Genomic DNA, 12511 nt, shown 5'->3' with positions numbered 1-12511 from the left:
TACACCGCAGGTGTAGTAGTCGACTGGTTTGCTAGAAGTAAGAAGAGAAGTGAAATTTGGACAAATTTAGCACAAGGGTCGGCAGAGCGTGTCGCCCACCAAAGCTTATACTATGCGCTTGGAAAGGGAGGGGTGAGCGGTGACTGATGGTGCATTCATGTGGTGTCAGACTAATCTGATTTTTCTTTTCCGCCTTAAATCTTTATTGTAAAAAGAGAAAGTGGTTATGGAACATAAAGAAGTATACAGAATAGTATACAAATATATAAGAAGACACAAATAATAAAATAATGCCAGGAGTAGTCTATTTTATATAAAGATATTAAAAGAGAACCATATGTTGACAGTTTTCACAGCCTTTCTGTTGGATTTAGAAATTATATTGATGTAATGCACAACCTCATGGAGAAAAAATACAGTTAGGTTTTTTACTGCTGAATTTACAGTTTCCATTAGAATTAATACATTTATTATAAAGTACTTATTTTGTCTGAGGAGCAAGTGAATGCACAGTGAGCCATTTGTTGCAATTCGCAACCCTCACCACTAGATGCCACTAAAACTTACACACTGAACCTTAAACAGTCAAATAGAAAATAAAAACAGGTTATTTACCCGTATACCTATTTGTTAGTTCTAATGCGTTACAAATGATCAGGCTTTTCATCTTTTTAATTGTTTGCTTTTTTTTTTTGGATTTCTTATCTCTCACACCAGCCAAACCACATACAACGTTTATTTTCTCTTTTTACAACCAAGTTATCCTGCCTAGACGACGTGATTGGCACATGCATACATCCATTTTGGAGTTTGTTTGCCAGTTAGTTGCTGCGGTCGTTGGGATCACATTGATATCCATCATTGCTTGCTAGCACAACAACAAAAGAAGTTCTCAATCCACTGTCACAACCCTGTTTAAACAGAAAAACATAAGCTGTACTGAACACAAAAGAGACGAGGAGGTGACTGACTAGGGTCCATAGAAAGTAAATAAAGAGGCACGTGAATTTTCTTTATCCCTTGTCACTCATTGGCCACCCGCTGCAGTCTGACAGAAGGGCTGAACAATGAAATGCTGTTGAGATCGCATTATCCAAATCACAGGAGCTGCAATGTTTTGATAAAGGTAAAATGTGTCACAACATACCATTATAAATGAAGCATTTTGGTGCTGCTATAGAAGCAGATAACATTCTCCAAAGAAAAAAAAAATAGTGGCCACTTTATCTTGTAATTATGAGTAAACATATCATAATTACAAGAAAAGATCTCATTATTGTGATATCAAGATGCTGTAATTACGAGACAACTGGAAAGGTTCCACTGCTTTGCTCAGCAGGACCTCTGCACAGCCGCAGGAAGTTAACGGACATGTCGTTGCTAGAAGACTCATAGAAGGTTTATAGATAACAGCTGATACTACAACATTGACAGACTAATATTCATCTCGCGATTACAAATTCCTGCTCTCCTAATTATGACCTCTTTTCTAGTAATTATGAGAGATGGTGTCTAAATGTTTTTTCTTTGGTGAATGCAGTGTATGCTGCAGAGATGCCCTGGCCTACAAATCGTACTCTCCAGTCATAAGGGAACACGCATAATTGGTAAAGACTCCAGGAAAAAAATCCCATTATCATCATTTTTATATTTTTCATATAGCCTTAATCACAAATCTTAATTTTGCCTCAAAGCTTTACAGTCTGAACAGCACACAGCAGCCTCTACCCTTAGGGCGTTGATTCGGATAAAGAAAAACGCAAATTTTATGGAAGTTCAAAAGGAAGAAACACAAGGTGTCACATGTACAGGGTAGACAAATAATCTCTGTCCCCCGTCTCTGTTTACTGCTGATCTTTTGCGCTGGTCAGTGAACTTCAGGACAGATGTGGCGGATCTTATCTGTGTCGTCTGCTGCAAAGCATCAACTAGGAGTCCTGTTTCGACTTCAGAAACAATGAGCTGCTCCTCAACGTTGTCAAAAAATAAACATTCAATTCAATAATTGCCATCATTAAGCAACAGGGTCGTTTCATCGCCTCAGTGACGCAGTGGAAGGGGCGGAGCTTGCCTTGATCACCTGACTAATACATACTGCTGCTGCTGCTGTCGTTCTCGTTTGCCGTCGATGGTAACCCGTAGCAACCAGCCCTCTGATCCCACTTCCTCCTCACCGCTGTTCCTTCCTCTATCCCATGATGCCTTGCAGGAGCTGAGGGAGATCCACAGCCGGCAGCAGAGACAGAAACAGAGGGAGCTGGAAGGAGACACACACACACTGACACACACACACTCGCACATGCACACGCCGATCGAGAGAAAGTCTGCCGAACTGCAGGAGAGCAGGTAATAATGAAATGTACTTGAGAATTGCAAAGGTCTTGAATAATAAACAATGAAAATAAGGGTTATCTGTGATGAATCATTTAAGATACCTCTCACCCCGCAGGTTGTCTTCAGAAGAGGGCGTGGCATGGAGGGATGAAGCAGGAAGCTCGGCCCCCATAGCTCCTAGCCCCCCATCTGTCTCGGCGCCCCATGTGTGGCTAAACAGAGTGACTCAGGAAGAGGAGGAGAGGAAGAGGAGAGGGATGGAGGAGGAGGAGGAGGAAGGGGGCCGGAAGGGAGCAGGATCTGTAGAAGAGAATGAGGATGAGGGTAGAGGCAAGAAGGACATGCACGAGAAACTGAACAAGCTGTTCAGTCAGCCGACCGACCCCTGGGCTTCAACAGGTGTGTTATGGCTGCATGACGGAGAGCACCAGTGCCAAAATGATTCACTTAACTAAAGAGTTTCTAGCATGTAGAGTAGGATTTTAAAGGTAAAGCTCCTGCACTGCTTCTAAAGGGCAGGTGATTGGCGTGGGTGGATAAATCTTTAATCCATAAACTGCAGTAGACTTGCCTCTAAACTTGCTGAACATTTTTATTTAATTGTTAAAAACTACAAGCGCCGTTAAGTTCTTTCTTTTAGGCACTATGAGGTTTTGGACACAAATACAAAGCCTGCTTCACCGAAACGCACATGTTCTTGGAGAAGCAGATAGTTTTCAGTCCCTCCAGAATTTCGCAGGATTGTTACAGCTTAAAATGCCAGATTTTTTTTGGCAGCTTTTCTAAAAATTTGCAATGAAAGTTGCTTTTTTTGAGATAAAATGGTGTGGAATAATGTGATTTAAAAAAAAAAAATTATTTTATAGTTGAATGAAAATAATTGATACTTTTAAAAAGTTTTCTCAAAATGTTTAAACACTAGACTTTTTTATTCTTAAACTTTGTTCTTAAATCACACTAAACTACATTAACATTACCTTTAACCCTGTATATTTAAACCAACTTCCGTTGATTCTTTCAGCGCTTACAATTGACCAGGATGCAACAGTCCTCCAAGCATTTCTGCCATTCTTCATTCTCGTCTGTCAGTCAATTTCCTTTTATGTTCGACCACAATACATTTTGCAAAACGGTTTACGCCCGCTTTGGTAAAGAAGATCTGGATCCTTTTTTTCACGATCTTTTGCTGTTATTTTTGTAGGCGAATGTGAGACGTTGGTATCACACGTGTCTGCTGCGTCTTGATAACAAGGAAGTGACAAGCTGACGTTTTGTAGGAAATGGCGATGATGGGTCAGATTTGCAGAAAAGTTCCGGTGATTAGTAAAAAGGAGCGCTGAATTCACAGGGATTTGTTGAATTTGTGTTAATAGTTGCAACTGCGAAATCCTGGATTGAATCAGTAATGGTGGATTCTAGTCTGTGACATTTATTTCTGTTTATTTACAGCGGAAAAGGCTCCGGGACCCAGTTTGTTTGACCAGAAGGCTCCGGGACCCAGTTTGTTTGACCAGAAGGCTCCGGGACCCGGTTTGTTTGACCAGAAGGCACCAGTCGGCGGCTTCGACCCGAAGGCACCAGTCGGCGGCTTCGACCCGAAGGCACCAGTCGGCGGCTTCGACCCGAAGGCACCAGTCGGCGGCTTCGACCCGAAGGCACCAGTCGGCGGCTTCGACCCGAAGGCACCTGTCGGCGGCTTCGACCAAAAGACACCAGTCAGTAGCTTCGACCAACAGCAGCCGCCAGTGAAAGTGGTCTACTACAGGGCTGTATATCCATTTGATGCTCGTAGCCACGATGAGATCAGCATTGCTCCCGGAGATGTACTGATGGTATGTAGTATGCAGACAAACTCTGTACCCATATACTTCAGCTATCCACCTTGCTACATACAGTAATATGTGTGTATACCTGTTGGGTGAACAGATATTTTATTGCCTCCTGTGTGTGTTTATGTATGTGTGTCTTTTTCTCTTTGACTCCCCTCTGTAGTGTGTATGTGAGGTCTGTGCGTGTGAATGACTGTGTGGTGTGGTGTGTATTAACTGTCTCCTCTCTCCTCTGCTGTGCAAACTGAAGGTGAAAGGGGAATGGGTAAGTTCTTGTCCCCGCCCAGTGTTGTGCCTCCACCAATCACAAGCATTCAAACTTTTGCTGTCATTGGTCCACCTCATGCCATCTCCATTTTTGTTCTTTTGCCAGTGGATGAATGTCTTTGGCTTCGTCATTCTAATCCGATCTGTAAATGTTGTAATGCTTGTTTTTGTTTTCACAGTTGTTGTGAATGTGTTAACTGTGAGCGTTAAGCTATTAAATGTTACAGTTAAGACCTCTCTGAATAAATAAAGGCTAAATAAACTTCATTCCACATCAATAAGAAAAGAGACGACAGCCCCATTACAACACATTACATCCCACATTCATGGCAGATTTACATTCAGAACACACTGAATGTACCCCAACAAAAAACTTAATGGACAACAACATGGTGGACTAAAAAAACGAAAATAAAGGAAATATTTTATTTATAGAAGCAGAATTATTGAGTTAGATAGATAATTGAAAACATCCTCGCTCATTATAAGGGCCTGGTTGGCATAATAGACATTTACTGGAACCAGAACACTACATTAACAGTTGAAAATGTCAAGTTATCATATTATTGCGTTTTTAAACATATTGCAATATAGTGCAATTTGTTACCTTTTTTACAACTTCAAATTGTGTCCCCAAAGGAAAACTCTTTTTCTAGTGGATTGAAAAGCAATTGATTTTATTATTATAGTACCAAAAAGTAAACTTCTCATGTACAGTTTCTATAATAAAAGCTCGATACTTAACGTGTAACGATACAATATTGCCACAGAAAATATCGCGATAATATGCTGTATCGATTTATGTTATTTTTTTTCCCCACCTCTACTAATTTGGTAATTCTGCTTCCTGGAATTTAACTCTGAACAGCTGCCGCTCCTGTTGTGGCTATTGTTGTTTACACCGCAGCTCATTTCTGCCACAAATCTAAACACACACACATCTCAGTGAATTGGTGTCCCTGTGTGAGATTGCATGCCTCAGCTGTATCTTAATCCCACCCCTCTGCTCTCATAGGTGGATGAATCTCAAACAGGGGAACCCGGTTGGCTGGGAGGAGAGCTCAGGGGGCGAACTGGTTGGTTTCCAGCCAATTACGCTGAACGGATACCCGACAGCGAAGCACCAATCAGCTTGCGTGCAACAGCCTCAGCTACACCCAACTCAGCCCAACAGCCAATATCCACGCCTCCCCCAGCACCCGGACAGTCCTCCTCCTCCACCTCCTCCGCCAACAGTAACTGGGCCGACTTTAGCACCACGTAAGTACTAATGGTGTCAATATGATCAGAACCAAGCTGCTTTTTTAAGTTTTCAACCACACACCTACAGTAGTACTAGTAATATATGTGTCGCGTCTGCGTATATTTCTAGCTGGCCGTCCAACACAGCCAATCAATCAGACAGCGAGGGGTGGGACGCATGGCCGACCTCTTCAACGAGTCAGAATCCTTCGCTCAGTGTTCCCTCGGCGCAGCTACGACAGCGCTCCGCCTTCACACCTGCGACGATGACGACGGGCTCCTCTCCGTCTCCTGTGCTGGGACAGGTAGGAACATAACGAAGCTGTGTACGACGTTTAGTTCGGGACTTAAATTGGATTAATTGTTCTCAAAGTAATTTCCCAAGATTGAGTTTGCAAAATAAAACCCTCTTCCTAGCGAACACTGTTCTTCCTAACATAAGATAAATCAGTTGCTGCTGTGTTTGTGATTGATTGGTACTAATTCTGTGTTTGTCAGGGGGAGAAGGTTGAAGGTCTTCAAGCTCAGGCCTTGTATCCCTGGAGAGCGAAGAAGGACAACCACCTCAACTTCAACAAAAACGAGGTAGATTCCCCCATATAGATACTGAACATTACACTTTTTTGACTAAGTGACTCTTGTATCTGTGTCAGTCAGCATCTCTCTTCTGTTTTAAATAGGCATTTGCTTGTTTTTGGGATATTTAGTTTAACTGGCTAAAATTAATAGTATTGCTGTTGTCATTAATGCAGATAATAACAGTGTTGGAGCAGCAGGACATGTGGTGGTTAGGGGAACTGCAGACCGGACAGAGAGGCTGGTTCCCCAAAAGTTATGTCAAGCTCATCTCCGCCACCATGACGCCCCCGCCTGGCGCCACACCACGCAGCAAAAACACCAGGTAGGTTCAAATGTTACATTTGTCACAATGGACCATCTTTCTTCAAGTTTCAGACCAATCAGTAAGACATCATAATCATATTACTTTAGCTTCGCCCCACTGGCTGACTTTAGAAGTTTTAGGATTTTACTTTCAGCTCACAAGGTCGCACTTCTTGCTACATTATTTAATTAGTGGGAGTGCAGCTGCAGATCTTTAGACAGGACCTTCTAGACTCAACACCAGAGGTGATTGGACTGATGATATGCTTGTTGTCAGGCTCTGGGTCAGCTAGGAAAAGTGAAATCATCGTAAATAGTTCAGCCGTTTGATCGTGGAGTGATAAAATCACCTTTTTAAAGAAGTTGGGCTACCAAAGATCCTTCTAATAGTGACCATTTGATTACATTTGTTTTTTCTCTTCATACTAAACTTTTGTTAAATTAAACATATACAGTTTATAGAATATTTTTCTCTTCCTTGTCTCATCTAGTGAATCTGTGTCAGAGAGCCCACCCAATGGAAAACGCCCCTCCCCTTCCCCAACGAAACCTTCGGAGTCTGGAGAAGGTAACACACGCAGACGTGTAAATGTGAATTTCTTGGCCTGGGGTCGGAGGGGGTAATTGTCACTGACTCTGTCCACGTGCGTCTGAACAGAGTACGTGGCCATGTACACCTACGAGAGCAGCGAACAGGGGGACCTGAGTTTCCAGCAGGGAGATATTGTCATGGTGACCAGGAAAGAAGGGGATTGGTGGACGGGTATGGTCGGGGGCAAGACCGGAGTCTTCCCTTCCAATTATGTCAAACCACGAGACTCAGCCTCAGAGGTGAGATTCGGCTCAGGCGTACGAGGATGGACCACAACTGTGGGTGTGACTTTGAGATTTTTACATAAGAAGGAACATATTTGTCATGATTTTTATTTATACTTTATCTCTGTTTCTAGTCTTTGGGACCAACAGGGAAGACGGGCAGTCTGGGAAAGAAACCAGGTAAGCTTTCAGTTACTCTATAATATTGCTCCATTACAGCTGCTGTCGCCTTCTCTGCTCTTTCTGACCTTTTTGCAGACTTTCTGTTAAATACTAATTTCCAGCTAAAGTCAGTAGTTGTTTCAGTTCATTAAACACGTAATCTGAATTTGGACCTGGCTGACTTAATAAAATATCAAACATCAAAACTACCTTCAGATTCCAGGAGCTGAACTACTTACTAACCATCTTGTCTTCTTCCTGTGCGTTTCCTTCAGAGATCGCTCAGGTGATCGCCCCCTACAGTGCTACAGGAGCAGAGCAGCTGACGTTAGCTCCAGGACAGCTCATCCTCATCAGAAAAAAGAATCCAGGGGGCTGGTGGGAGGGTGAGCTCCAGGTACACAAGCACAAACTCTTAATATATGCAAAGAAATGTTCATGATGTTGACCTTGCATAAAAAGAAATGATAACGTAGAGGAAAAATGGAGATTTTCCTAAACTGATGACTCTGCAAAAATGTCCTAATGCAATTAAATTATACTAAACATCAGTTGCAACAAACATACATAGAGACTCATAACTGTTTTGACTTTTGAGGATATTTAGTTGCTCTTTAAATTAAGTAATATCTAATTATTCAATTGTAGTTTAATTTGGATCATATTTCAATACATGCATATATTTTCCTCTACATTGAATGTCGTATGTAATCCTACTCCACTATGATGTGAATAATGATGTGGTTTGCATAATGTGAGGACCTGCAGACTCTGGTTGCAATTTATGAATGATGACATGCTGTGTTCTGATTGGTTCAGGCACGGGGGAAAAAGCGCCAGATAGGTTGGTTTCCGGCCAACTATGTGAAGCTGCTCAGTCCCAGCACCAGCAAGACGACGCCCACGGAGCCCACCCCTCCTAAACTGGCTCCTGCCAGCACAGGTACGCTCACAAATAAATACACGTACAGTGCCTTTACAATAACAAAAACATCAAACCAGATTCATAACCAGGTTCAGATAAAATTGTCTCTGTTGACATCGTGTCCGTCTCTGGTCCTGAAGCTGTGTGTCAGGTGATCGGCATGTACGACTACGTGGCCCAGAATGACGACGAGCTGGCCTTCCTGAAGGGTCAGGTGATCACAGTGCTCAGCAAGGACGACTGTGATTGGTGGAAAGGAGAGCTCAACGGGAGGGAGGGTCTGTTTCCCAGCAACTACGTCAAACTCACCACGGATACTGACCCGAGCACGCAGTGTGAGTACGCGCAAACACACACACACACACACACAAATATACTCTCACATGAATCACAGAACACATAAACAATATACTAAAATTAACATATTAACATCCTCCCAATGTGAATACAAAGTCGTGTAACACCCACACACAGTCACACTTAAATAAACACTGTCTCTCCCCCTCACACACACACACACACATACACACACACACACACACACCCCAGAGCCAGGTGTGGAGATGCTGTCCCTCTCTCAGTGTTTGACCCCCGGACCTTTGACCTTTCACCTTGACACTCCTTTGGGCCTCTTTGAAAACCTCCCAGTCATGCAACACCTCTGGGCGGTGTTTGTGTGTTTGTATGGTGTGTATGTGCATGCATGTGTATGTATATTTGTGCGCATTAGTGAAAAAGTGTTTCCTCTCTTCCTGCATGTGTCCCTTCAGCATGATCCACCATAGACTTAGAGTTTCTAGAGCTGAGCAAAGACACACTGGCAGTAAACCTGCACTGAACGCAACGCTTTAACTAGTTGAACAGCAGACTAGTGTTTTTTTGTTTTGTTTTTTTTTTGCTCTACTGAGACAAAATGCTTCTTTGTAAAACAATAAAAATAATAAAAACATACTAATTACTGAATTTAAGACCTACTTGGACATATGAGGACCGGCTGAACGAGAGGAAGGGTTCAGGCCAAGCGTGAATTCCTGGTTTGAGGAGTGAAACCAGTGAAGAAGAGCCTTAAAGCTGCATTCTTTAGAACGGCCAGCAGGGGGCGACTCCACTGGCTGCAAAAAGAAGTCCGTTTGTATAGAAGTCTATGAAACAATTACCCGACGTCTCACTTGATTTATCACCTCAGTAAACACTTTCTTAGTGAGTTTATGGTCTCAGTCACTAGTTTTAAGTCTTCTTCAAGACAGCATGATTTTCATTTAGTAAATTATGGCTCCATTTAGAGGAAAATAGACCATAAAGCAGGGTATGTTTTAGTGCGTGGCTACCTTGTGAGTGACAGTTCACTACCACAGCGACCTGTCAAGCTTAGCAAGGCGTATCCCTCCCCTGCTTCACCATCTCGTCCAAATATGGTCACTTCTGGCTAAATGCCAAATTCGAGGCTTCAAAACAGCAGTCCACAAACCAGCGGGTGACGTCAAGGCGGCTACGCCCACTTCCTTTATACAGTCTATGGTTCAGGCCTGCAAATACTGTGGGTTTATAATTTATTTTATTTCAGTTGAATCATGTCATAAAGATAGAAACTTGTCATGTCATTGTTTTACAAAATAAAATTATTAAAATCTAATTATAAGGGAAAAAAGTGACCCTTGCCAGGTTGGATGATTTAAAAAAAAGAAATACTTGATGAAATAATGATGAAATAATTGCAAACATTATGTAAATAGTAGAGAAGCTTTTGACACAATTGGACATAGCCCACATTTGTGACCAATAATCAATCATTCATTACAAAATTAAAATTCAAAATGCATGTTTCTCATTATTGAAGGTTTTAAGAAAGTAGGAAAGTAAGACACCAACTATTTTCACAGTACAACTAAAGTAATATGGATATGTCATAAATGAACTGAGCTCTTAATTAAATCAATCAAAATAATATTTTCACTTAAATAATCTGCTCATGTCTATGAAAGCAAATGCCTGAGTAATGTAGAAAAACAAAGTGGATGATCCTGACCTCCTCATGACAACATTAATAAGGCCATCTGGTTTTTAAATATAAATATATCTACTTTGTGATCACAAATAGTACTGCACCTGCTTATTGGACAGCATAGATCTGCAGATAGATGGTAGATTAAATATGGCAAGGACGGAACAGTTGCTATAGTGAACTGGTTAGATGAAGATCTGCATGCAGACTTGTAAATTTACAGGAAGTTAATGTCTTGGTTTTGGCTAATGTCAGTTATATCAGTGTTTATATATATATATATATATATATATATATACGAGACAATAGGAAACAAGAAATTACATCACAGACTACGGCTGCCTGATTATGGCAAAAATCATAATCACAATTATTTTGGTCAATATTGAGATCACAATTATTTAACATGATTAGTCATTGACTTAGAAAACATCATGCATTTATTGAACTGACTGCTTCATTTAAAAACAATAATTATATGCATTACCCCAAAAATCCCAAATAGGCCATGAAATAAGAAATAGAAATACAATATAAAATATGTAACTTGTTAAAAAGGTTAATTTATGCAGTCAAAATGCTGTAGGCTTAAGCTAATCATGGTGACTAACAAGTCAGAGAAGTTATAACTCCGGTCATCTTGGCTCAAGCTGGACTTAACATCACAGCCTGGCTGAGAGGGAGTTTGAGCTTGAGGAAGGAGAGTTATAAGAAGAAGTGTTGCCACTCTATATGTTTTTGCTGCTAGAGAGCACTGACACTCTAAAACATCCTGTTCAGTAGATGTCATTTATCTTAATACATATTTTTAAACTTCCAAATTCATATATGTATCTGCCTCAAAAAGCAGTTTGTCTCCAGTCTAAATGATTCCTAAATATTCAGTCTGCTCATTATGAATTTTCAGATTTCTTTCCTTTAACAATCTGTCTTCAGACAGAAGCTCCGTCACGCCGCTCGCTCTAGATCCTCTATTTCTATGTCAGGTTAGACCACACCTCCACACTCTGTCTTGCTGCACGCTCCACCCACCTAGCACCCGATTGGCTGTTGTTGTTGTTGTTTTGTTTAGTTGTTTTTGTTGATGTTGTTGTTGTCGTCCTCTCTCTAGGATCATATCATTACCCAGAACCCCCCTCTCCTCAAAGCCCTCAAAGAGACCCACTAGGCCACTCAACCAATGGGACAGCAGCAAGAGGTCACATGACCCGGAAATGGCGACTCTCCACCAATAGAAGCCAGAGAGAGAGAGAGAGAGAGAGACAAACAGACAGACAGACAGACTGTAACGTTTAAACGCCCAGTGGCGGCGAGAACTCTGTCTATGCATGGCTCTGACTGGACTTGGCCAAACTCTGTTTATCTAAGGCTCTGGCTCCAAACAGCACTGTTTAACAGGAGGGAGATCAATAGTCAGGACTCCTCTCCTCTCAAACTCTCTTCTTCTCTTGTCCTCCATCTTTTCTCCTTCTTCTTCTTCTTCTCTTTTCTGTTTTTATCAGTTGGAAGGTTGTTTTAGAGAAGGAGGGGGAGGAAGAAAGGAGGAGAGGAGACTATTGAGCTCCTTTACCCTGATCGGACTGATGAACATGTTTTGACTGGATCACAGTGACTGTACACACACACACACACACACACACACACACACACACACACACACACACACACACACACACACACACACACACACACACTAACATGTATGCATACACCTATCCCAGCGTGGTAAAGTGGATAGTGGGTCATTTTGTGGCTTTATGGGAGACTCTGTCATTCGAATCAGTAGCTCAGCTCATCCCCCCTCCCTCCTGTTTTTTATTTTTATTTTTTAACCTGGCTCCCATTGGTTCAGCAGCTTCATTCACCTGTCAGTCAAAAGCTCTGGCTCCACCCCCCCTCCACTAACCCCTCCCCCTCCCACAGCTTCATAGAAAGACCCACTATCTGCCGGAGGACAAGTCTCAATGTAAAAGTCTCCTCTCCTCTCTTCACCTCCTCTATGCCAAAGACTCCTCCTCCTCCTGCTTCCCTTCTACCCCCCCCCCCCCCCCC

The 12511-nt window shown here is 42.0% G+C and overlaps 1 protein-coding gene across 6 annotated transcripts in view; it reads left to right on the top strand.

Annotated features, from left to right (window-relative positions):
* The window catches only part of itsn1 (intersectin 1 (SH3 domain protein)), a 48620-nt gene that overhangs the window by 22301 nt on the left and 13808 nt on the right, over positions 1–12511 (top strand). The window contains exons 18-31 of one of the 6 annotated variants that reach the window (XM_046064200.1): positions 2210–2346; positions 2450–2733; positions 3784–3821; positions 3909–4166; positions 5446–5690; positions 5803–5977; positions 6171–6257; positions 6425–6573; positions 7046–7122; positions 7213–7385; positions 7505–7550; positions 7808–7929; positions 8352–8475; positions 8598–8792. In XM_046064200.1, coding sequence (XP_045920156.1) covers positions 2210–2346; positions 2450–2733; positions 3784–3821; positions 3909–4166; positions 5446–5690; positions 5803–5977; positions 6171–6257; positions 6425–6573; positions 7046–7122; positions 7213–7385; positions 7505–7550; positions 7808–7929; positions 8352–8475; positions 8598–8792 — 2110 coding nt within the window. Of the gene's footprint in view, positions 1–2209; positions 2347–2449; positions 2734–3783; positions 4167–5445; positions 5691–5802; positions 5978–6170; positions 6258–6424; positions 6574–7045; positions 7123–7212; positions 7386–7504; positions 7551–7807; positions 7930–8351; positions 8476–8597; positions 8793–11570; positions 12506–12511 lie in introns of those variants that run through there. The other 5 variants (XM_046064198.1, XM_046064197.1, XM_046064196.1 and 2 more) reach the window with 5 other exon arrangements.

The sequence above is a fragment of the Micropterus dolomieu genome, linkage group LG12 (assembly GCF_021292245.1).
Source record: "Micropterus dolomieu isolate WLL.071019.BEF.003 ecotype Adirondacks linkage group LG12, ASM2129224v1, whole genome shotgun sequence".
Taxonomy (NCBI): Eukaryota; Metazoa; Chordata; class Actinopteri; order Centrarchiformes; family Centrarchidae; genus Micropterus; species Micropterus dolomieu.
Note: the sequence above shows the minus strand (reverse complement) of the source record. Positions and strands in the feature narration are given on the sequence as shown.